Genomic DNA, 24,696 nt, shown 5'->3' on the forward strand with positions numbered 1-24,696 from the left:
GAGCGGGGCCACGTGATGATCCCTCACATCAAAGCAATAGTAGTACTTCGTATCATCTTTTGATCTTATCCCTTCACCACCAAGATTGTGGTCAGCTGCATTTGTTCCAGAAAACGTCGGAGGCAAGGAGTTGTGGCGTGTTCTGCGCTCGCTTCCACTTGCATTTTGTCATTCGATCAGCCTTCCGATCGACCTATCGACCTACGCGCATCGCCCTCGAAGATTCTCTTTAGGCGATTGATTATGTACTGAGTGCAGTGTCAAGATTCTACTACTGTTCATTGCCTGACTTGCTATTGCTTGGACCTTGTACCAGCCCCTGTACCAGCCCCTCTCGCGAAATCGGTCTATTCCGCAATCCCAAGCGCTGTGGTAATATCGGGGACGCCGAATCGAACCATGTCAACACACGCACCGAGGACCTGAACTCGTTTCATTTTTACTTTCCCGACCACGGCGAACACCGCGCTTCACTCTCCGGCCCTCAAATCTCACACCCGACCCCTCGTTTGTTTGTGGCATGCCCATCATGATACGTCGATGATCACGCCTGGACAACCCCGAAAATCCTCCGCCCGCACCGACTTCTGGGCTTCGCAGCCAGAACAGCAAGTTAGAACCACACCCAAAAGGATCGCAGATTCTCTATACCGGAATTTACAATGGATGGACGCCAGCAGTATGTACCGGGGCCTCCGCCTGCTTCTCAAGCACAACACATGAACCTGCCTCCGCCTCCGCCTCGACATCCGTCACAACCCCAAACGCTGGTGCCGCCACCTCCTCCTGGACCACCTCCGGGCGCGACATATGGATCAACGTCAGGGTGGCAGCAAAATTGGGGAAGACCGCCGCTGAACCCGGGCTTTCCACCACCGCCGCCTCTTGCCCCCGCACCGAGTCAACATATGGGATACGGCCGCTCTCCAGCCCAGTTGTCAATAATACCTCCGCGCCATGATCAAGCTTTGACTTCCGCAACATATATTCCCGGGAACGATACTATTGGCGTCGGTATTCCGGGATTGTTCGACTCTCATGGACGGGCTGCGCCATATGATCCCTATGCGCACACCAATGCCGAGAGACAACGGATGGGTCTCAGCCAAATGCATGATCACATTAATACTTCGATTCCGTACAAAACAGACTCAACCCTCCCGCAGACTCCAGGGGGTCGCACTATTGCTTCGCCTTACGCTCTCCATGGCAATATTCATGAATTGACCTCCAGCGACAGCCCGCAGCAACAGCCTACTACTCAAAACACCGAGCTCACCAAGGCATCAAGTCATCGTCACAATAATAGCGGCGCTTCGCTGGGTGGGTTATCCCACAGCGAGGCAGCAATTCAGTGGCCACTGGACCGGGTGCTTCTCTGGCTCGCGAAGAATCAATTCTCCAATGACTGGCAGGAGACGTTCAAATCCTTGGAACTCCAAGGGGCTGATTTTCTTGAGCTGGGACTGGGATCCGGTGGACGAGGAAATCTTGGCAAAATGCATCAAGTAGTTTACCCCCAGTTGGCAAAAGAGGTCGGCAAGAGTGGCAAGAAGTGGGAGCCTGGCCGGGAGAGAGATGAAGGAAAGCGTATGCGCAAATTGATCCGTCAAATTCACGAGGGACCGCAAGACTACACGGTCTCCACACCACTGAATCAGACACAGGGGCCCGCGACTGCGTTTCCTGAGAGCAGTCCCGCTTACTTTTCCCACCAATTTCCCGAGCCACGTTCTGCTGGCCCTGTACCCGGTGTCAACGATGTGAGCCCAGACCATCTGAGCGCCTTGCATGCCTCCAACCAGGGCCAAAAGCAGATTGGGCAACGTTCGGTCACCATGCCTGTGCCGTCGGGTCACGATTCTCCGAGGTACAACGAATCTCCAGCACGCGACAACTGGCCACGGTCAGACTATCTGCGGTCAGAATATACTCGGAATGCGTTGTCGGGAATCAACAGTGACCATCGACGCCAGAGCCCGTCCGTTGGCAGTGAATCGGGGATTTTTCAAGGATCGAGTCTTCGACCACATGAAGAAAGCCCGAAAAGTGGCAGCCCATCCCTGCAGCCCGCTTCCGCTTATTCGGGGCCTTTCTCGGCATCTACCGGGGATTTGACGATGAGGCCATATGAGCACTCTCGGGGCAATAGTACTGAGTCCATACCCGGATTCAGTCGAGGCGCTACTGGCCGGTACTACGAAGCTCGCCGGCAGGGCCAAGATGGTCCTCGTCCCTCCCCTCAAGATGCATCTAGTCGGCAGTGGAGTGAACAGACTTCTTCGTATTCCAAGGAACATAGCAAGGGCTTTTTCTCCAATATTCTGAAGAAGAAATCGAAGGCTGCCAATTACAGCCAACCATCTCCCGACCAACCGCAGGAAGACTCGTCTCCTACGACCAGCCCAGAGACTCGTCCAAATGAGGCTTATCTCCCATACTCAAAGCCTGCCTTCAACTCTAGCGACATGTCGGTTGGGGAGCGTCCATCTACGGGGACCGCAAAGACGAAGAGATGGGTCTTTGTCACTATGGATGGCTTAAACTTTCGTTTGGTTGATATCTCCGACATGGAGTCCATTGAGTCATTGCGTACCGGGATCTGCCAGACCATGGGCGTTGATACAACCAGTGCCCAGTTTTATCTCACCGAACCCGGGCAAAGCGAACATGAGGATGCTTTGAGCGATGCAAGCCTCGCGCACTCGCGTCGAAGCAAGTCAGATGCATACGGGTCCCTGAAGATTTTTGTCCGAGGAACTCCAGTGCTTCCTAGCCTATCTGGTACTTCCAGAGTGGATGGCCTTGGAGTCTCATTCACAGACAAGCTCAACATGTCTCCCACTACAATACACCAAGTTCATAGGAAACCGCTGGATGAAGACGCCTTAAACCGATTATCACCACATCGTACCATCCCGGATTCCCCGTCATTAGCCCCTCGTCACAACCCTCCCAAATCTTCGCCAGTGAAGACAGCCTCAGGGGACCCTGCACACGACGGAAGCCAGGTATCTGGGTTTGATGAGAACGATCTGCAAGCTCGCCATGAGGAACATCTTCGGGAGGTGGAGCGAAAGCAAAAGCAATATTTGCTTTCCAAAACGCCGCAGCATCAGCAAAATAAAAATGCTTACAGTGATACCGGTTACAGGCGTGAGAAAGTTATCGATTTTGATAGTCCTCGTCTCTCGCCTTACGACGAAAAGAAGGGAGACACACTCGTGCCGCTTCGCAAGCCTCCAACAGCGCCAATCGAATCTAACACCCTTACAAAGGTCAATTCTCTCAGCAGGAGACCTACGACTCGTGAGCATCGCGACAAGCGGGTCCAGCCGTCTTTGGGGGCTGCAATCGCCAGTGTTGGCCGCATCACAAGTGCCGTGGGCACGCCGTTACCTTCGGTTCCGGCCTCATCTAGACCTTCACCCAATACTAGAGACAGTGCAAGCTCGGAGTCTGACCGACCTGGGTCTTTTGACTCCGCTGGAACTTACTCCAGTCAAACTACTCGAGGTTAGTATATGTTTGATGCAACGCGGATGAATCGTCTTGCTAACTTCTCATCAGACTCTTCAAGCCGGTCCTGGACGGCCACAGAGCCCGAGAAACCACCAGTTTCGTTTGCAAACCAATTACCCGAAAAGCCTGCTTCGAATGAGTCACCGAGACCAGCCTTGCAATCCCGCAAGTCATTCGGTCCAGAATTCGATTTTGAAGAGAACCAAGTTTCTTTCCAGCGAACCCCTCAACCACAACAAGAGCAGGACGATTCTGATGATGACTCCGACGATGGCCTGTTCCAAGTCCGACCCTCGAGAGCCAAGGAAGAGTCGGAAGTGGCACAAAATGAGCCTGAAAAGAAGTCTGAACGGCCATCGCTCACGGTAGACACCAGAGATCAACTCACATCGAGACTGTCCGTCAGATTCAAATCCCCGAGTACTGCCGGCCCCAGCTCTGGTGCAGAAGCATCTGATGGGAAGGAACCGGTTTCCAGCACGTGGGGACCAGCGTCGCCTGAAGATGAGAGGTCTGGACTACGACCAGAGTCATTTGGCCGAGACATTTGGGCAAGCAGACCTGCCGTTGAAGGCGTCATCGACCACCTTGACGACTTCTTCCCCGACGTTGATCTTGACGCTCCTTACTTGGACGAGCCATCATCACCAAATAGCAAGGCTGCCAATGCCGAACTAGACCCGAGAAAGGAAACGTCATCACCTATGCCGCATCCTATTGCCAGTAGCAGTTCCCATGCAGGCGATACAGCGACTGTGAGACCACCCGAGCCTGCCAACTTTGCTCGGCAGAAGCTCGCCCGTGGCGGCGTCGGTGGCGGAGGGCTGGGTCGCATGAAATCCATTCGACAGGTGGCCCAGGGAGCGAACCGGACGAAAAGCATCGGCCCTGCCGGGCCTCAACGATCGGGTGATCTTCTGCGCCGAAAGAGCACAAAGATGTTCGGCGCCAAAATCATGCAAATCAGGCCCCGGCCCGGTACCCGAATCAGCCAGCTCGATCCCATCCCGCAAAATAACGCCCAAGTGACACCAAACACCGGGCCTGTTCCCCAGCGACAGCCCACCTTCCGCATCATCCGCGGTCAGCTTATCGGCAAGGGCACTTACGGCCGGGTTTACCTAGGCATGAACGCGGACAACGGAGAAGTCTTGGCAGTCAAGCTGGTCGAGATCAACCCGCGAATTGCAGGCGCAGACAAGGACCGCATCAAGGAAATGGTCGCCGCTCTGGATCAGGAAATCGACACAATGCAGCACCTCGAACACCCCAACATCGTGCAGTATCTCGGCTGCGAGCGTGGCGAGTTCTCCATCTCCATCTACCTAGAGTATATCTCTGGTGGATCCGTCGGAAGCTGTCTCCGCAAGCACGGCAAATTCGAAGAAAGCGTCGTGAGGTCTCTGACTAGGCAAACCCTCGACGGACTGGCGTACCTGCACGACAAAGGAATCCTCCACCGCGACCTGAAAGCAGATAACATCCTGCTGGATCTGGATGGAACGTGCAAAATCTCCGATTTCGGCATCTCAAAGAAAACAGACGACATCTACGGCAACGACTCGTCCAACTCCATGCAGGGCTCCGTCTTCTGGATGGCACCGGAGGTCATCCAGTCCCAGGGCCAGGGTTACAGCGCCAAGGTCGATATCTGGTCCCTCGGCTGTGTGGTGCTGGAGATGTTTGCTGGCCGTCGACCGTGGAGCAAGGAAGAGGCCATCGGCGCTATCTTCAAGCTCGGCAGTCTAAGTCAGTCTCCGCCAATTCCCGACGATGTGTCTATGAATATCACTCCCGCGGCTCTGGCGTTTATGTACGACTGCTTTACAATGTGGGTTTTGTGTCCTTTTTCTTCTTTCTATTCGCCTTATTAACATTTTCTCCCCAGTGACTCTTCTGAACGCCCTACTGCTGGAACCTTGCTGAATCGCCATCCCTTCTGTGAAGCGGATGCAAACTACAACTTCTCAGACACGGAACTGTACGCTAAGATTCGTGATGTTCTTTGAGGCCTTTACGTCTGGTTTTCTGGTTTTCTGGTTTTTTTTTTTTTGGATTGAGCTTGGAGTAACTATCATGACTTTGCGCTTTGCCCTATGGACCGTACATACCCTTTCTTCTTTGCAAGCTTGAAGATCCTGTTTCCAGCCTTTTTTCGGTCAGCTGTACATACCTTCTTCTATGGTTGTAATTAATCATTTTCTCATAAGAACCGAAGAAATATTTCTTCCATCGTTCGTTGTTTGACTGAGGACCATTACGACTCAATAGAGACTCGCCGTCTGAGATTCCAGGATAATGTGACAATTGCGGTGTGTATACATGTACCAAAGTGCTCAATTCTACAAGGTATCTATGCTGGAGATGCAGACATTCAAATCACACTCGTCTTTCCTTAGGATCTGTCACTTAGCACGTCATCATCATCCTCAGGGATTTCAGCTTGCAACCCAGTGACGCCAACACGGAAAACCCCCTCGCACCATTCAGCAAACGTGTTAACATCCCAGACGGCATCGTCCCTCCCCTTCCCCTTCTTACTGACAAAGTTGCCTTTCCCTTTCTCAGAGGAAGTATACTTCTCAAAGAAATCCTCATAAATCTGAATCGTGCGATCCTGCACCGCACCAACAAGCGTCTCCTTCATCCGCGTATCATCAATATACTCATTCAACACCTTCCGCAGCACCGGCACCTCTTTCTCAATAGTGCGACAAGAAGGAAGAATGAGTTCGCCGCGCGCCAGATTGCGAACATCGACGAATTTAGCAGGCAGCGAGGCAGTCATGCGCGCCGCAAACGCATTGATGAAGTCGTTGATGACCGTGCGAAGTCGTCCATCCAGCTCGACCTTCGCGTCTAGCATGTTCTCCACGACGCGGGGGATGAGACCGTGCCCGACGAGACGCATTAGGTTGCGTGGATTGAAGAGGCCGCCGCGCTCGCGTAGTTCCCAGAAGGTGTTTGTGACGCCGGAGAAGTCGAAGGAGACTTCGGCGGCGGCGACGAATTCGATGTCGAAGGCGACGATTTGTTGCTTCAGGATTAGGAGGTGGCTCATTAGGAAGAGCTGGCTGTCGGCTGGTGTGGCTTTGGCTGCGATTAGGGTGCTGGCGCTCTGGAGGGAGAGGGTGGTTTGGTGGACTATTTGGTGGGCTAGGTCGTCGAAGACGGTGGACTGGTTATTGGTCAGTATGGGGTTTGGAAATTAGGGCTGGGAAGGAGAATAGATCTCTTACATTGACTAGACGGTAAATCCGGCTCAATAGCCAGATTGCTTTTCGCAGAGTCGGGTACCAGCCCTTTAGGGCAGTCTGGGTTTCAAAGTCCCATTTGCCGTCTGGTTCCTGCGCAGATTCATCTGCATCATCGCCTTGCTTGCCGGTCATATCGATCAGTGTGTCCGCGGATGTATCTTTCTTGCCTGAGATCTGGGTGTCTGAGACGGTCAGGGAGACCTGTCGATTGCGCATGGGGTAATCGATGTCTTCTGGGCGGGGTTTGTACCGCTCGATTTCATCGCGCAGGACGGCCAAAGCACGGAAGACAAGTCGGGACTGGACATCTTGCAGAGCTGGCTGGATTAATATGGAGAAGTCGAGGTGGTTTGTCTCCACTGGCTGCGGTTCTTCTTCTGGGTCTGAGAAATAGCGAGTCTGTAGCAGACTGCACAATTGACATAGCCTGACGATGTCAGACTCGTGGATGATCCGTGGGCGGAGATGGTCGTAGAGTGGTTCGCAGAGCGTTTCGAGGAAGTCATATAAACCTCCTTGCCCGTGAAACCACTCCCCCCATAAATCGTATTCATCTAAACACAGGCCGCGAACATAGCTGATACTAGCACGAGAAAATGCCGCTAGGTCCTTGGACGAACTCGGCGTCTGGGTGATCTCGCCGAGCTTCTTCCGAGCCAGCGGAACGATCAACTTCGCCCGGGTAGCTGAGTAGTTACTGTGCAGCTCATTCATCAGACTTTGATATTCGGCTTCGTTATTTTGATCTAGGTTGAGTGGTGGCACAGCTCTCTTTTGGATTTCGACTCCAATCTGTTTCAGTTCAGGTGCCCCGACTCTGAATTTGGCGTACAGGAGAGCGGACAAGGCTGTGTCATTCAATTGCTGGTCCGAAATCTTTTTGGACACATTCTGATAGATATCTTTGAGTGCAGAGACGAAGTTTCCTCGGATAAGTGTCAAGGCACGCGTTAGCAATAGCCGGTATCGCGAGCGGTAGACCTCTGCCTCTTTTTGCTCCGGCTGCATTAAGATTAGCAATGCGCGCATTGTTATCCAGGACTCGGGTACTCACATGTCTTTCCATGTAGTCCAAGCACACGTCCAGACGCCTCAACATATCTGAGAACTCCTTATCGCGGACTGTGTTTCCTGCGCCGGGGGCATTGAGACGTCGTGAGGCGGGGTCTAGGAAGTCATAGTAGTGAAGGTTGTTTTGAATGTTGTTGGCAAGCTTTGTATCCCGTTCCTGGGCAGACAGAAGTCCTTCGCATTGTTTCTCGAAGTTCGACGTTTGGGTCTCGACCGATTTGAATGATTGCGATAAGCTGGATAGATCATCCAACAAGGTCAAGGTGTTCGCCAATATCTCTTCAATATGCTCCTTCGATTGTTCAAGTTCGTCCAAGCAGTTTCTAGATAAAGCCCAATCAGTAAATGCGCAACAACGGTCCGATGTCAAGCGTACTGGTACTCGTCGTAGCTCTCCTCGATCAGATCGTCCTTGACGCCATTGAGCCACTGTGAAAACTCGAGTTCATTATTCCACCCTGGCGCTGTCCACTCAGTGGAGACAGGCAGTTTCTCATCCACTGCCTGTAGACTAGATTTGGTTTCGCTGGCGGTTGGTTTGCGCGGCGGACCAGAGGGAGCGGTCTGGCGACGGGCACGCTGCTGCTTTGTGGAAGGCATGGTGCAGTCAGGGCCCAAAAATTGTTACAGGAGGGAGCCTGTAGTTCATATCTCGCAACGGAATTTGTCCAGTAAGGCTCGGGCCAAAGTTTGGATATCGGAGCCGCACTGCGATCTGGTCAACTCCGAGTCCCACAGTTGAGATGATTCTGCCATGAGATCCCGCCTGGATCTGCCGCAGCAAATCACAGGCGCGGCTTTTCGAGCTTTCCCCGGAAACCAATTTTACATTTGCAGCTTTGACATGCTCTAGCTGGTGTTCCAGCAATCATCTACAATGTTGTCAACTCGGATGCGACGGCCCGCGACGCAATCCGTTGTCGCTCTTCGGTCGCTCAGATCGCCGGCAGCCCAGCCACTGAATGCGCCATGGCACCGATTTGCTAGTAGTCAATCGCGGAAATCAGATCCATCTCCACACTGGATTCGCAATTCCATCGGATTTGCCGTGACAGGAACTGCAGCCTTTCTGGGATACTCATACCTGACCGGAGGAAAGGAGGCTTGGACAAATCCCTCGGTGGTTACGAAGCAGGAGCCCGTTAACCCCAACGACCTTCGAGCCGACTTCGTCCAAGAAAAGCGAAGTCTGAAAAGCCCTGCCGTTCACACCTGGGGCTCAAACGTCTATAAAGTGGTTGATCCGGGGTCCAAAGAAACCGACATCAAGACCCCGCGCCGCTTCAAATACTTTGATGGTCAGGTGTTGAGAGATCTCAAGATCGAGGAAAAGACCGGTGCAGCAATCACAGAGAATGGAGATCTGGTTCAATGGGGCAAGGGGTTCTCGGAGACGGAATACCAGCCCACAGCGACTTTGACCGGCAAGAACCTGACCTCGCTTGCTCTGTCCGAGAGTCGTGTCATTGCGCTATCCTCAGATGGCACTGTATACTCATTGCCCATGTCCAAGGACGAGCAACGCACGGGGCCGAAACTGAAAGAAAGCTCTTGGGTTCCACTCTGGTCCAATCAGTCTGACCTGAGCTATCGTGTACTGAACCCATCCTTGAAGCTGGGTGAAAAGGTCACTGCGATCAGTGGTGGTCTGGAGCATGTGCTACTTCTTACAAGTTCTGGCCGGGTCTTCTCTGCGGCATCATCCACCGAGAATTATCCCTCTCTTGGTCAGCTTGGTGTAGAGAAGCTTACCTGGTCCACCAGACCCAAGGGACCAGCAGACTTCTGCCATGAAGTCACTGCACTGAAGGATACCAAGATTGTTCAAATTGCCACAGGTGACTACCATTCCCTGGCGCTAAGCAAAGATGGCCGTATGTTTGCCTTCGGTGACAACTCATTTGGCCAACTGGGCGTCGAGTTTGAACCGGAGAGGCCTTTCAAGGATGCCCCTTTCTCTCTGAAGGTGGAAAAGTTATATAAAAGGAACCTTTACGTGCCCAAGGTAACAAGCATTGCTGCTGGTGGCGCCAACACCTTCTTCACCGTGGATGCCCAACGCGTCCTGGGGCCTGAGGAGAATGCCACCGATGTTCGCGATCTCGGAAGCGTGACTGCAGACACATGGTCCTGTGGTAGGGGTATATGGGGCACTCTTGGCAATGGCAAATGGATTCACTTGCAGGATTCGCCCACCAAAGTAAAAGCCTTGAGTGGCATGAATGAGTATGATGAAAAGACCAACCAAGTGACCCCTATCCGCATTCGGACCATGTCGGTCGGTACAACACATGTCTCTGCTATCCTAGACAACAAAGCCAGCGTCAGCAAGGGTGCCAAGGACTCTTTAGATCAATCTAAAGACTTCGGCTACGATGCCCTCTGGTGGGGAGGCAATGAACATTTCCAGCTGGGAACAGGAAAGCGAAGCAACCAGTCTAAGCCTGTGTACATCAGTGCACCACCTGAAAACAAGAAAACCCAGGCTGAGGCGCGATTGCAAGTCATTCCCCGTCATAAGGGCAAGGTTGGGAAGCGCAATGTGAGCATGGAACAGCGTGTTGAATGTGGACGCCATGTCTCTGCCATTTATTCTGCCATTTGAAGTGGTCAAGTGAAAAACAAACCTGTATACTAGTGACGCCATACGAAATTCAATAATTATTCTTTTGCTCAACTCATAATTCCATTGTTTTGGTCTGATACGAAGTAGAATGGCGGTTGCAAACAGACCAAACACTTATCGCCGTGAGGACGCTTGGACCACCGCTTATCGAAAAAAAATTCCAGCGCTTCAGGTCCATCCTCTCTCAACACAACGCCATAATGCCTCGTGAACAACAGAAGAGAGGCCGCAGGGCCGAGAAAAAAGCGGAGAAAGATGAATCAAAGCGGAAATTCCAGGAAGACCCCGATGCCCCCGTTGCGAAGCGATTGAAGCCCTCAGCCGGCGAGGCAGACGAGACCAACGACGCTGCCGGTTTCGAAGAAAATGGGGACTATATTCCCCTGGACCAGGGCGAGGCACCCGAGGGTGAGGTACCTGACAACAGTGGCGATATGGTCTTCTACGGTCTTCTGGACGAGGAGGAGTCGGAATACTTTTCGCGCGCCAACGAAATGCTGGAGCTCAATCAGTTCCAGGACGCCGAAGAGCGCAGCTTGTTTGTCGACAGTGTATACGCGGAAGCCAGTGGCAAGGAATTGAAGATTGCCTGCAGTCAGGGTTGTTCAAGACTCATGGAGAAATTGATCTCGATGTCAAATCCTCCGCAACTGCGCCGGATATTCAGCAAGTTCATCGGCCACTTCCTTCACTTGGTGCAACACCGATTTGCGAGTCATTGTTGTGAGACCCTATTCATTCACGCTGGGCCTGCGGTCATGCAGAAGACGAAGCCTCGGCCGAAGGACTCGGAAGGGGGAGAGGAGGAGCCGGAACAGTCGCTCGCCGACATGTTCATGAGTGTTGTCGAGGAACTGAAGAACAACTGGGGTTATCTTTTGACGGAACGGTTTGCGTCGCATACTATTCGTGTGCTACTGCTGGTCCTTGCAGGCGAGCCGGTGGATGTCACGTCAAATGAGTCCTTTGTCGCAAGTCGCAAGAAGGAGCGACTCGAAATTCCTACTATTCAGGGAGAGGAGAAGGTGGGAAAGACCAAGAAGGAAAAGCACACTGTTCCTGAGTCCTTTGAGCCGACACTGAAAAAGATCATGACCGATATGGTTGCCGGTCTTGACGACGTTTATCTTCGCGCCTTGGCCACGCATCCTGTTGGAAATCCCGTGCTCCAGGTGCTTTTGTTCCTGGAGCTTTCGCACTTTGGGAAGTCTAGCGCTAAAGACCCCAAGTCGACCATCCGCAGACTGGTTCCTGATGAGTCGTTTGAGGAAGAATCCGAGAGCGGCATCTTTATTCGAGGTCTTCTCTACGATCCGGTCGGTTCTCGCTTGTTGGAAACGATGGTGCGATATCTCCCCGGTAAAGCATTCAAGAACCTGTACAGAAACAACTTGGGTGACCGCATCGGCTCTCTCTCGCGCAACAGCACCGCTGGGTACGTGGTTCTTCGGATATTGGAACGACTCGGCAAAGATGACTTGAAGATTGCTATGACCAACATTATCCCCGAGATCCCCGGTCTCATTGAACGGTCGAGGCTCGTTGTTCCCAAGGTCTTGATTGAGCGGGCTATGGTCCGTGGTATCGACACCAAGCCCCTCGCCGAAGCACTCGAGGCTGCTTACAGTGCAGACCCCATCATCAGATTGCAGCAGATGCTCAAGTTCAACATCTCAGAGAACGTTGCTTCAAAATCCGAAGATCATGATATGGACGCAGCAACCGACGGTAAGGATCGCAAGCCACGTGGTCCGCCTCCGATATCCGCGGCCGAGAAAGCAGAGAAATTGCATGCCTCTCTCCTCGTCCAGGCAATGCTGACGGTTCCGGGCCCGATGAGCCAAATCGTCTACACGGCCCTTCTCGCCCAAACATCCGAAACCATCGCACAACTCGCCCAAGAACCTACAACATCTCGTGTTCTCCAGCAGGCCTTGACTTCCACCACCTCCACGCCTCAGATCCGCCGACAACTCACCACCCGCTTCCAGGGCCATCTCACACCTCTCGCATTGAGCAGCAGCGGATCACACGTAGTGGATGCGCTCTGGTCCGCAACCAAGGACATCTTCTTCGTCAAGGAGCGAATGGCGCAAGAACTTGAGCAACATGAACAAGAGCTCCGCGATTCCTTCGTGGGTCGGGCAGTCTGGCGAAACTGGTCAATGGATCTGTTCAAGCGCCGGAGGCGCGATTGGGCTTACAAGGCCAAGGGTCTCGAGGAGCGAGATGCGGCCGTTGAAGGTGCTGAACGTCCTAAGTCGAAGCTTGAACAGGCGCGAGCTCGATATGCAGCTGCCCGTGAAGCAGCTGATGCTGGTGCCACTGGTGCCAATCAAACTGCGGTGGCTAGCAGAGATGCTAAGTGAGCAAGGATACCAGATAGGATCATATAACAGACGAAATGTACATGTATTTAGATCAACAAAAGGCGTTGGAGTGACTTCTAATATTGCGATGCCTATACTACGGCCGAAATTCCCACTTGGCAGAATCCTCCTTCTCTGATTGGTTGCTCATTCTCTTTGGCAACGAGCTTATAATAACATTGTTCAGCGCGGAGACTGTTTTCAATATTCTCACTGCTCGATTCCGCTAGTTAGTGGACGTGAGTCCTATTCTACTAGTAATATCTTGCGAGCCTAACTAGTGACTCCCGGAATAGATTATTGGTACTTATTGGCGCTTTGATATCACGCTAGTAAATCCTTAAACCTTGTTGTGAAGTAAAGAGTTTATATTCCTAGGAGAAAATCACACCGACTTCTGTAAATCGTAGCGGCCGATCATTCGTACGCGCAAAAAGGGCGAAGGATCCTGCCTGATCTTCGGATCTACCGATCTGTTCAGTTTATTGGCGATCAATTTCCGATCTTGACAACGTATTAAATAGAACTCATTGATAATAAGCACTCATCTCTCCCTAGCATTTGTTTATGTGTAGATCTGGTACTGATTAGTTGCCCCTTGCTTGATAAAGGCTTTAAAACACCCTTGCTAAGACCTTTTCAGTCTTCTTTCAGTCTTCTTTCACTTTTTGAAACCCTGAGAAATCTATTCGCTCTGCGAGGTCATCCGCTCACATGAAAGTTGAAATTATGCGGCCATTGGTAAACGATACGCTGACACTCACCAACCTAAAAGACCGTCGAGTTTTGGTCTTTTGGCTCCTTGAGATCATTGCCATAGTTCAATTTATTCTCTGGCTTGTTTTGGCCAGCAAAGTGGCGGCCGTACCCGTCTACTTTAACCCTCTGGCCGCAAGTATCCCCGAGCCTAAGCTGAGTTCATCATTGAGAGCAACAATATCCAAACATATTGACCGCGCCAAGAAGGCCAATGTTGAAAGGTCGTTACAACAGATTTCTATAGATATCTGGTTTGGGCTTTGTTTCACAGTGGTTATGGATGCCTTTGCTGTTGTGTTAACATTCAACCGTGCTCTCATTCGAAAATTTCATAACGTCGTGTCTCAACGCTTGATTTTCTTGGCTTCCATCATATTATGCGCCATCTGGTCATGGAATGCAAAGGAATCGGGCTTATGTTCAAGGCACGCGTTGTTATTATTGGCTGGAGGCTTCATGCTTTACGGGCTCCTCGGCTATATCCTAGATAGGCTTGAGAAGCGCAATATCTCCCCTGGCGTAGCTGTTCGTCGTGGAACTTTTGCACGATACAGCAAAGATCTAGGCCGATTTGAAACTTCTTGGACGCATGCTGCCTTTCTTGCGGCAATAATAGGAGGGCTCGGCTTGTTCTTGACTTGGCTCGTTCCACCCCCATGGTCGGCTGGCCTCCCAGTTATACATATCTTGTCAGAGGTTTGTAGAGCAATACTAAACTTTATGATCGGTATTCTAACCGCTCTTCTTTTCATAGTCGCTCGTTTTATCAATGAGGGGTGCAAAGAGGTCACCTCGCTATATTTCTCTGAGCTCTCCTTTATTCTTTGCCGTCGTTTGCGTGCATTGGGGTGTAATGCCATTGTCGAAGAACCCTCGTCTTTCGATCACACCTTCGTACTTTCTAGGCCTTGTTCTACTGAGCCGAATTCTCCTCGACGCACATTTATTGACGATCCTGCGGTTACGTTCTGAACTAAAATGGTCTCGGAAGAATATCTTGATCTCCACACCCAGACTCCTGGCGATGTGCTTTGTCATGCTCTTCCTCGAGAATTTGGGAGTGAGGGTCATCACTTACATCAAGCCACTTTCAGTACTAGTATTCTTTGGATTGGGGATAGCTGGGTATATGGGCGCTGCTGCATACGATATCGCCGCCAAGTTGACTTATATCGGTGTATAGCAAAACCCCATGAATACACACAAACTGTAATTACCAAGTCCCATAAACATGGACTCTTCGATGATTAGCCCGCGTTAAGAGCTCAAGGGAAGTTATTCAGTTGATATTGTGACCCGAATTATGTTCTCACATCCGGATTCATCAAAAAACATAAGATAATATAACCGAAACATAGAGAGCTTATACCGGTAGAAATCTCATAGTTCGGAACCCTACTTCTTGGCTTTCTGTTATACTTCTCACCTTTCGACAGAGGACGTTGAATATCAGTTGACGACAGCAAAATATTGATTGAACTCTTCCCGTAGGAAGATTACCTATGTCTTCGACGTGTAGGGTAGGCTTCTCAGCGAGGTAGTCACAAAGGAAATCGAGCATGATAGGGTCAATGCTTAGTTGTCGACCTACCGAGACTGGTGGAGATCTAGCGCTACCGATTAACCGCAACATCTTTCGTATTATTGACCCACATGTTCCTGGAGCTGATGAAAGTGCTCTGTGAGCCTATGTATATCTCTGACCTCAATCCAAGGGGTATTGAGGGGGCGATACCAGAGACACTTCAGTCGCCCCCGAGATCCGCAGTTGTCCTCTGGGAACCGCTGCACTCAAATTGCTCAATCCAGTCCTTCTATTAGAGTCTAAAGGTGATCTAGACATGCGAGCCGGGTCTGAACATCAATTGGCATACATATTATAGCGAACCAGCTCCAGACATCATGTCTCTTTCTACAGAACGCACTCGAAGATAGTCAAAGGTTAGCCCAAGCTTTTGTCAGTCAGTCTGGCAAGGTACGAGAAAGCCTCTCCATGCATTCTCGGGGGATGAATGCAATATGTATTGCTCTTGCTCAGCAGCCACGCGAATAAGAGGGTCAAACGGCGTGATAGACTTCGTGGCTTTCACAGAAACTCTCCATGAAGTGCGAGCCTCTGTCCCAATATCATCAGATATTACTTCCCACACGAGGCAGACGTTTGCTGGTCCACCAGGTTCCGACACCAGCATTTGATTCAGCGTACCAGTAACCTGTGAGTAGTCTAGCCACAAATTGTCAACAGGGCCGCGGATACCGTGCGTGACGCTCACGTCCGTCGAAAAGCGAATATTGCCAGCAAAGATGCCAAGGAAGTCTCCCTCGCGTACTGGGACGATAGAACAGACGAACAAGGAGATGTCGTCTTTGGGCAGGGGAAAGGTAAATGCGGACTTGTCTGCCCCAAATTCTGACACCGAGTAGTTGTCAAAAGGCGCGCATATGACATCAGGGGGAAAGACCAGTAGCCCCTTTGCCTTGAAGCATTCTTCTTCGCCAGGCGAAGCCCAATCATTTCTGCCATTGTTCCAAGACGACTCACGGACTGTCAACCTCTCTACAACCTGGGGGTTTTCAAGATCACACAGGCGCGTATAATCGCCTTTCCCGAGCCTGAGAGCCCGTGTCTCTAGTTGTTCGATATGAGGTTTGTATTTAGTTTCCCACTCCAGAATTGCATCCACAAGGGAGATTTCTGAGGTCTTCGGGTAGCCTTTGCAGTAACTGTCGAATTCCTTGGTGCGGTAGTAGAGGGCTTTTTCGATTCTGACTTCACGCATTTTGAATAAGTTTTTCCAAAAGTTTCGACAATGTCCCTGGTTTTGGGCACTCAATCCGTATCCAGCGTCTTCCATGAACTTTCTCGTCGCAGCTTTCTCCGCTACAGTGAATCCATCGGCCGGGCCTTTCGCGGATCTAACAAAAAGTTGGGGTGCCCTTAGCAATTCCCAAGTTTAAACCATTGGTTATCTAAGTTAAGCATTGCCTTGGTATAAGTTTATGCAGCTCGGCCGTCCCAACTGCCATCCATTCTCCATAGGCGCAAATGTCCAGGCATCGCGAAAAAGCTGTTCGATGGAGAGCTTGCAATAAGATCAACAGTTCCCTGGCGCCGAGTTCTATCACTAACGGTACCTCTATGCGTCAAAGGTTGTAACATGTCACCGTGCTGATAGTGAGGCGCTTAGGCTGTCTTTCCTCCTAGGGAGTATTGCAGCCAACAATACCTCAGACGCATTTCTTGGCCTGAAGACACCAGACTTCATATCTCCAACTGAATCCCCTACATCCTTGTACATTGTGCACTCCTCTCGATTGCGCATAGGTCTTCGTATTCAAGGCGGTCCCTCCAGTCTGGCACAGGTCTGGCCAGCTGACGCGTGTCAAGGTGCCAAGCTCAGGGTATCATAATTACTTCACCAAGCAGAAGCCCGTTGGCGCGGTTTAACGATGTGTCCTTTGAATGATAGGTAGTCAGCGTAGACTTTTCTCTCACTGTGAGCTGGGTGGCAGGGCTTGAGCCTCGACTGAGGGGATCTGGTCCATACATGAAGCGGAAGCCGAGAGACTCTACCAAGGGTGATTCGTCGACGACTTTGGCAACAGATCGAGGATACGACACAGCGAGTCGCGATTAACGCATGCCAGCCTCCCAAAAGACAAGGACAGTAGTACACAGCCCACGTGGGACCCGTTTGGACTGAGGGTCATGGATTGACTAGCTGGGGCTGTCTGTCTCGCATTGACCATGGCCTCAAAATCTCTCACTGAATACTACGCCTACTACCTCTGTTAACCTACAATGTACATAGGAGGATATGGGATTCATCAAGCCATATGACAAGTTCAACTGAGGCAAAAGTAGATGTATCTGTAGGCGAAGGACCCGCTTCGTGGCCATACCCATGAGCCCTCTGGGGCAGTGGAAAAGGACTCATCATGTGGACAGATACCTCGCTCTTGCCTTTCCAGGAAGGGAGCAAGTGAAACCACATCAAACGAACAATGAGAGCAGCGTTTGCTATTGTCCTGAGTTGCTGCCTTCTGGTCCCTTCCCTTTTGGGAGACCCCGATATCTATATAATCCCCATCCTTTTTCCTCTTCTTCCTTTTCTCTTCTTCTTCTCTCTCCCCAAGTTACCACTTTAATCTCATTCACAGCGCATCCAGCTGTGACCTGATTCCTTCTCACTTTCTCTCATTTCTCCGGCCTCGCCGGCTTCCATTTTCCCATTTTCAAAGTATGTCCCCCACATCACATCTCCCTCACCTTACCCTACCTAACCTTACCCTTACCTACCCTCACTTGTGTTGAGATGTGATGACATCTATGAGCCTATGACACCTACTAGGTTACCCTTACTCCTTCTCCGTTTGAGATGTATGAACTATATACTAATGTCGTGGCCTCCCTCCCTAGAAAAAAAATACAAAAAAAAATGTTGTTGATCCCGTGGTTAGGGGTCGTCTTGGGCATGACTCTCTGGAGTCAGTGGCTCCCCATTCCGGGGGTCACTGCTCCAGCGATGTCATTCAGGCAGCGTCTGTCTGGTGTTTGCCAGCTGGTTGCGGGGTCTTGGATCGTCTGTGGCACTGTGGACATTCTCAAGTCCCCGAGTTGTTACTCCAATGATACTGACAACGGTGGTACTCACTCCGGTGATACTGCCGTTGTGAGTCTCGCAGACGGTCATGGGTATGCGAACACGACCGACTTCTTGTTAATCAGTCCTGTAACGGATGTTATCGTCCCGCTCACGCGGGCCGATACCATGCCGTCCTGGTTTGCAACTGGCGGTTTCAAGGTACCCATCCCGGGTTTGGCCTGGTCTAGCGCCGGAGTGACATCTTCTCTTCCCGAAGAAGTTGTCGACATCCACCCGCTTAGATCGGGACCCGGGCAAGGTCTCTTCGTCCCCCTGCTGTGTGTCGTTGTCTGGTGTTTTCTCCAAGGTCCCATGGCCTTGGTCGCTTACACACGGCGACTTGTCTCCTTCAGTGTCCGGACCTTGACTGAGCGGATACTGGACGATCTTGAGGGCCAACCGCAAATTGCACGTGTGCGACTTGTGGCCGAGGAAGATTCAACTTTGTACGATAAGTTGGATTTTCTGATCGCCGGCTTGATGGATCTCCAGGATGAAACTCTGGCTTGGGTCTTGGCCGTGGACAGTCATCCCGACTCGGTGTCTCACGTGTCTGTTCTCTCTCACGCTGGGGGGTATCTGGGTTCACCGGATCCGCGCGGAGGGTCAGCAGGCACGGGACCGAAAGTCGGCCCGCAATACCACCAACAACGGCACAGGCAGCGGCTGTCAGCATCCTGGGAACCCACCTGAGATAGATGGTGATGGGTCCCCCCCGAAGAGAAAGAGGAAGAACCGTCCGTCGCAAGCAAAGAGACGTCGCCACAAGCGGAGGTTACTCGAGGCGAGCGAGAAGGAACTGGAACAGGCGCATCCCAAGCCTACTGACAAGTACGCTGCACTGGAGGCCCAAGACAACAACAACAAAAAAAAAAAAAAAAAAAAAAAAACCATAAAATCCAAAAAATCAAGACAACAACTACAACAACTACAACCTCTTCGAGGCCGGAAGACCAGCGACAAAGAAACAACGGCTGACTGGGACGACCTACAAGTCCCACAGTCGTCTCCGCTGAGTAGAGGCTCATGCTTCTACAAAATGCGTCGAAATCTTTATTGGGATACTGGCGATGTAAGTCAATTCAATGTTGCCCTTGAGACAACAGCACTAACGAGTCTACAGGCCGGGCTCCCATTTCCCCTTCAAAAGAAATAGAAAAAAACAAAAAGAAACAAGAAACAAAAAACAAAAAGAAAGAAATCAGAAAAGAGGGGGAAAAAATTAAAAAAAAACAAGAAAAAAAGGAAAAGAACAAGCTCTTTTAGGGCACGGCGATTCCACCTTCGAAGACGACACTCCGCTGGTTTGAGCACACTTACAGCTCCTTACCATTATGGCCATCTTCGCCAGCTCGAGTCATCCAGCAGAGGCACATTCGCTTTGTCCAAGCAGCTCCCGGGGGACCTGGTTGGACTTTCTCTCTCTCCCCTCTCCTCTTCTCTCTCCTCTCCCCTCTCTCTCTCTCCTCTCTCTCTCCTCTCTCTCTCCTCTCTCTTCTCTTCAATCCTCACTCCTCACTCCTCTCATCTCTGTACCCACTCCTCCGGCCGATCGTCAAAGATGCCTGGGCCGCTCATCCATCCTCTTTATCGATGGGCATTTACTCATTCCTCGCTTGCCCACAGTGATGAGCACCAGAGGTACACGAGTCGACAGGAAGCTGCTCACAGCTCAGCACGCAAACCGGCCGATCCCAAAACATCACGGCTATCGGTCCCTCTCTCCTCCTCCACTCCGCCTCCACATTTATGATGCTCGTCTTTTCCAAGCTTCGTCGGACAGGGTCGTACTGTGATCCACTCGACATTGGGTTTACATTCAAGCCTTCGGGCCGCTGTACAACATTCTTAGCGGTCTGCGTCGAACAATCGGAGCTTCTGGGCTTTCGCCCTCATCAACAATCGGCCCATCACAAACCACCTTGGTAAGACATATTCATCCCCAATTTAAGCTTCTTTTGCTAACTGTTGGGGATTTTACAGGGCTCGTGGCATATCCCCGCTTGATATGTCCACCTTTACTTGCTCCTTCCTTCCGCCAACGATTCCGGCGGCTGTCTACAACATGGGATCTACGAGAAATATGGATATACCTTTGTTTGCACCTCTCCAACATCTGGAGTTGGATGCATTTTGTTCTTTACTTCAAGGATACCCCTGCGTTCTATGAGGTTCTTCCGTTTTTTCCCCTGCTATCAGTCTTTGGCTGTGTGAAGTTCGTCTGTTTCAGCCAATACATGTACGAACATATCAATACAAAACATATTCTTCCACAGTTCATTTATCTAGCAAGTAGCTAGTATGGAAGGAGATGACACAGGTTTGGGCGACTTCTATTATGGTGCTTTTCTTTAGGGCTAGAACAATCCCGTGCTTGGTGCAGGCGGGTTCCTGCAGATCCACCGAAGCTTGAATTTTCTTATTTAATTGTGATGTATCAGAATAGTACCTAGATCTGCTGACTGCTCATTAAATACTTGGTTGACACATACAAAATAAACAATTAGCCTCTTGCGAGAATACCGCAACTCTTAGTTAATATGCTCACCGTGCGGATGATGTCAGGCTCTGCGGGATTATCGCCATCTCCGAGACTGCGCCGAACTTTTTTCCCTTTCCAACTACGCTTCTACTTTGCTTCCTTTTCCTTTCCTTTCGCATAGAACTGCGCCTTGTCTTTCTTAGCTTCATACATACTAAAACATAGAACATATACAGATGTCAGGCATTGCGCAACCCACCGGTCGAGCTGAAGAGGTGCAAAGCGTGAGTCAACTCCATACTGCAATGATCTGCACCCCGCTTGAATTCTTTGTTCCCCTCATACTAACATGCTTTGACGCAGCTTCTGAAAGCAGTTGAAGACCTTCTCATTCCTTTTATTCGGTCCGCGGACGAGTCTCTCGGAGACTCCCCCCAGAAAAATGGCAGCAACGGCACAAATGGACACAGCACCAATGGCAACGGACACACCGGACCAGCCGGAACATCGCTAGTAAACTACAAAACCCCGGAAGAATTGCAAAAGATCCTCCAACTTGAGATCCCGGAGAAGGGCACCAAACAAGAAGGCCTCATCTCAGTCTTGGAAAAAGTCCTAAAGTACTCAGTCAACACCTGGCACCAAGGCTTCCTGGACAAGCTGTATGCATCAACGAACGCGCCAGGTGTAGCAGCCGAGCTCATCCTCGCTACCTTGAACACCAACGTCCATGTCTACCAAGTCTCGCCCGCGCTGACAATCATTGAGAAATTCACCGGACAGCGCTTGGCGAATCTCTTCGGACTGAACGGGCCCCGGGCTGGCGGTATCTCCGTACAGGGCGGATCCGCATCGAATACCACCTCCATTGTCATTGCGCGCAACAACCTCTACCCGAGCACGAAAACCGACGGAAATGGCGGGTACAAGTTCGTGCTTTTCACAAGTGCGCATGGCCACTACAGCGTGGAAAAGGCAGCGCAGATGCTGGGCTTTGGCAGCAGTGCTGTCTGGGGTGTTCCCGTTGACAGTGTGGGTCGCATGATCCCGAGTGAGCTCGAGAAGCTGGTCCAAAAGGCGCAGAGTGAAGGCCGCACACCGTTCTATGTCAATGCCACGGCCGGCACGACTGTCCTGGGCTCTTTCGACCCCTTCAATGAGATTGCAGCCATCTGTCAGAAATACAACCTGTGGTTCCACATCGACGGTTCCTGGGGTGGTTCGTTCGTCCTCTCGCAAAACCAGAAGCACAAGCTAGCCGGTTCAGAAAAGGCAAACAGTATCGCCATCAACCCGCACAAAATGCTCGGCGTTCCGGTCACATGCTCGTACCTGCTAGCCTCCGATATCCGCCAATTCCACAAAGCCAACACCCTCCCCGCCGGATACCTGTTCCACAGCGAAGACGACGAGCCGACTACCAACGGCGATGCAGCAATCCCGGAGTCCGGAACCGAGATCGAGTCCGCAGAAGTATGGGATCTAGCCGATCTGACCCTCCAATGCGGCCGTCGTGCGGATTCGCTCAAGTTGTTCCTAGGCTGGACTTACTACGGTAATGAGGGCTACCAGCAGCAAATTGACTCGGCTTGCAGTATCGCCGCTCATATGGCTAATACCGTCGCACAACATCCTGATTTCATCTTGATCAGTGAGAACCCCCCGCCTTGTTTGCAGGTGTGCTTCTATTATGCACCGGGCAAGAAGTTTGTCTACCCGCGCGGCATGGTCTCGGATGAGATCATGCGTGGGAAGAAGAATAGTAAGGTCACGGAGCAGGTGACGCATGCGATTGTGTCTAAGGGCTTTATGGTGGACTTTGCGCCGCCTAGTGGTGATGAGGATGCGGTTGGAAATGGGAAGTTTTTCCGCTGTGTGGCGAATGTACAGACGACCAAGGAGACTGTTGATGCACTTGTTCGTGCTATTGAAGAGGTGGGGCCTGGGATTGTTGAGCGTTTGAAGGCGAGTAACTCGAGTGTTCCGAGGAAGAGGCCTGGTGAGCATGGTCACGGACCTGTTGTTCACCGTGTTTGAGAGGCATGATTTGGTTTGTGATTTACTTTCGCATATAGAGTCTAGGGATTTAAGAGTTACATACGACATACACAGGAGATATAATGCAAATACAAAGGGTCATTCATAGAGTTAACACCCGAGGGGCAGTATGAGCCAATATCATAGGCTAGAAGGGCGGGAGATTCTAGCATAATCGGGATGGTCCTATCCCCTTGGGGGTCAGATTCAGGATAAATCCGCGCGGTATCGTTAGCGTAAAGTATTAACCAATACATTAATGAGACTAGTATCCGCTATTATATGATTGGCTTATCTTATCCAATTAGCTAGTAGGCCAGGATCTGCCAATATTGCATTAGCTCCTATTGGTCCACTGAGTAACTACATAACAAACATCTTCAGCGCGTTGTTTTTGGAGCCGTTCGAGCGCGTCTCTCACACCCAGTGATCTGCCTGCCAATTCATTTCCTACCTACCTTAACCTACTACCAATTCACCATGGCTCCGAAGCCGGAAGCGTAAACTTGATGAAGTTATCGCTGAGCTACCCTCTCGAGAAGAACTGGGCGCGCGAATCGAGCTGTTGGCCGTACCCTCTTGCCCACGGCCACCGCGGCTGCAGCTACCTGATGGGCTCAATATCGATAGCCCATATGCACTTTTCTCTTTGTTCTTCTCCGACGAGATGTTCGAACACATCAGTCGGTCTACCAACGAATACGCCCGATGAAAACGACCGCGAGGGGTTGGTGAGAGCGAGAGCCCTGGGACTACGCCTTGTGGTGGCCGCTCCTGGAAGGATACCACAGCCGCAGACATCAAGGTCTTTGTTGGTATTCTGATATACATGGGTGCCATCCCTTTGCCTCGTGTGGAAAACTACTGGCAAGATGATAAGTTCCAAAGGCCGTCTTTTCGTCCTCATATGGGTGTAGTGCGCTTTGAGCAGATCAAGCGCTATCTGCATATCTCTTGGCCAACTACCAGAGATCCCCGCCGGCCAGAGGATAAGTGCTGGTGGTCCAAGCTAGAACCTCTAGCGTGCGCGTTTCAAAGAGCTGCTGGACAGTATTATACTCCAGGGTCCAATGTCTCAATTGATGAGACGATGGTTCGCTGTTTTGGCCGTTCAAAGCATACCGTGAAGATGCCGAATAAGCCCATCAAGCAGGGGTACAAATTATTCGCCCTAGCTGAGCATGGCTATATTCGGACGTTCACATGGAGTAGCCGTCTCTTTGGTATTGTGGACCTTTTTCGCTGGCCTGGTCTTAGCCCTACAGGCTCAATGGTGATAGCGACGATTTGCAAGCTACCAGGGTTCTCAAGTAGCCAAGCTGGATCGCCTACTGCCAACGCAGATGCCAGTGCGGCTGCCAACACGGCTGTCGACACGGATGTCAACGAGGCTGCCAACGCAGATGCCAACCAAGCGCTATATAGCGTTTACTTGGACAACTACTTCTCAACCATTGCCCTTTTCGAAGCCCTGCGAGATTTAAGATGTGGCGCATGCGGCACTACTCGTAGGCAAGGCGGGACCCCCCCTCAGCTCGTCGAGCTGAAAGACCATATCAAGTCGATTCCGTGGGGTACGTTATATACCTCCGAGGCTCGGGGGTTCCCTGGAGTATAATACTGTCCAGCAGCTCTTTGAAACGCGCACGCTAGAGGTTCTAGCTTGGACCACCAGCACTTATCCTCTGGCCGGCGGGGATCTCTGGTAGTTGGCCAAGAGATATGCAGATAGCGCTTGATCTGCTCAAAGCGCACTACACCCATATGAGGACGAAAAGACGGCCTTTGGAACTTATCATCTTGCCAGTAGTTTTCCACACGAGGCAAAGGGATGGCACCCATGTATATCAGAATACCAACAAAGACCTTGATGTCTGCGGCTGTGGTATCCTTCCAGGAGCGGCCACCACAAGGCGTAGTCCCAGGG

General features: G+C 51.3%; 8 protein-coding genes across 8 annotated transcripts; 6 read left to right on the forward strand and 2 right to left on the reverse strand.

Annotated features, from left to right (window-relative positions):
• Positions 1 to 662: 662 nt before the first annotated feature.
• bck1 (uncharacterized protein) lies at positions 663 to 5,531 on the forward strand (the record flags this gene model as incomplete). Its single annotated transcript, XM_056665630.1, has 3 exons — positions 663 to 3,516; positions 3,571 to 5,353; positions 5,411 to 5,531. 3 exons carry the CDS (start codon positions 663 to 665, stop codon positions 5,529 to 5,531), a joined length of 4,758 nt encoding a protein of 1,585 aa, XP_056522580.1.
• A 386-nt stretch (positions 5,532 to 5,917) lies between these two features.
• On the reverse strand, positions 5,918 to 8,450 carry N7515_004887 (Golgi transport complex subunit COG3; the record flags this gene model as incomplete). Its single annotated transcript, XM_056665631.1, has 4 exons — positions 5,918 to 6,700; positions 6,762 to 7,781; positions 7,834 to 8,173; positions 8,227 to 8,450. The coding sequence occupies 4 exons, from the start codon at positions 8,448 to 8,450 to the stop codon at positions 5,918 to 5,920; spliced, it is 2,367 nt and encodes a 788-aa protein (XP_056522581.1).
• Positions 8,451 to 8,727: 277 nt separating this feature from the next.
• Positions 8,728 to 10,455, forward strand: N7515_004888 (RCC1 domain-containing protein; the record flags this gene model as incomplete). The annotated part of the gene is made up of 1 exon (XM_056665632.1): positions 8,728 to 10,455. One exon carries the CDS (start codon positions 8,728 to 8,730, stop codon positions 10,453 to 10,455), a length of 1,728 nt encoding a protein of 575 aa, XP_056522582.1.
• A 221-nt stretch (positions 10,456 to 10,676) lies between these two features.
• On the forward strand, positions 10,677 to 12,845 carry nop9 (RNA-binding RNA processing protein NOP9; the record flags this gene model as incomplete). The annotated part of the gene is made up of 1 exon (XM_056665633.1): positions 10,677 to 12,845. The coding sequence occupies one exon, from the start codon at positions 10,677 to 10,679 to the stop codon at positions 12,843 to 12,845; it is 2,169 nt and encodes a 722-aa protein (XP_056522583.1).
• Positions 12,846 to 15,562: 2,717 nt separating this feature from the next.
• N7515_004890 (uncharacterized protein) lies at positions 15,563 to 16,384 on the reverse strand (the record flags this gene model as incomplete). The annotated part of the gene is made up of 1 exon (XM_056665634.1): positions 15,563 to 16,384. One exon carries the CDS (start codon positions 16,382 to 16,384, stop codon positions 15,563 to 15,565), a length of 822 nt encoding a protein of 273 aa, XP_056522584.1.
• A 1,659-nt stretch (positions 16,385 to 18,043) lies between these two features.
• N7515_004891 (uncharacterized protein) lies at positions 18,044 to 18,943 on the forward strand (the record flags this gene model as incomplete). The annotated part of the gene is made up of 1 exon (XM_056665635.1): positions 18,044 to 18,943. The coding sequence occupies one exon, from the start codon at positions 18,044 to 18,046 to the stop codon at positions 18,941 to 18,943; it is 900 nt and encodes a 299-aa protein (XP_056522585.1).
• A 2,025-nt stretch (positions 18,944 to 20,968) lies between these two features.
• On the forward strand, positions 20,969 to 22,769 carry N7515_004892 (pyridoxal phosphate-dependent decarboxylase family protein; the record flags this gene model as incomplete). The annotated part of the gene is made up of 2 exons (XM_056665636.1): positions 20,969 to 21,016; positions 21,096 to 22,769. 2 exons carry the CDS (start codon positions 20,969 to 20,971, stop codon positions 22,767 to 22,769), a joined length of 1,722 nt encoding a protein of 573 aa, XP_056522586.1.
• Positions 22,770 to 23,598: 829 nt separating this feature from the next.
• On the forward strand, positions 23,599 to 24,387 carry N7515_004893 (uncharacterized protein; the record flags this gene model as incomplete). Its single annotated transcript, XM_056665637.1, has 1 exon — positions 23,599 to 24,387. One exon carries the CDS (start codon positions 23,599 to 23,601, stop codon positions 24,385 to 24,387), a length of 789 nt encoding a protein of 262 aa, XP_056522587.1.
• Between the last annotated feature and the right edge of the window lie 309 nt (positions 24,388 to 24,696).

Source organism: Penicillium bovifimosum (genome assembly GCF_028826915.1).
Source record: "Penicillium bovifimosum strain IBT 22155 chromosome Unknown utg000004l_segment0_segment0, whole genome shotgun sequence".
Taxonomy (NCBI): domain Eukaryota; kingdom Fungi; phylum Ascomycota; class Eurotiomycetes; order Eurotiales; family Aspergillaceae; genus Penicillium; species Penicillium bovifimosum.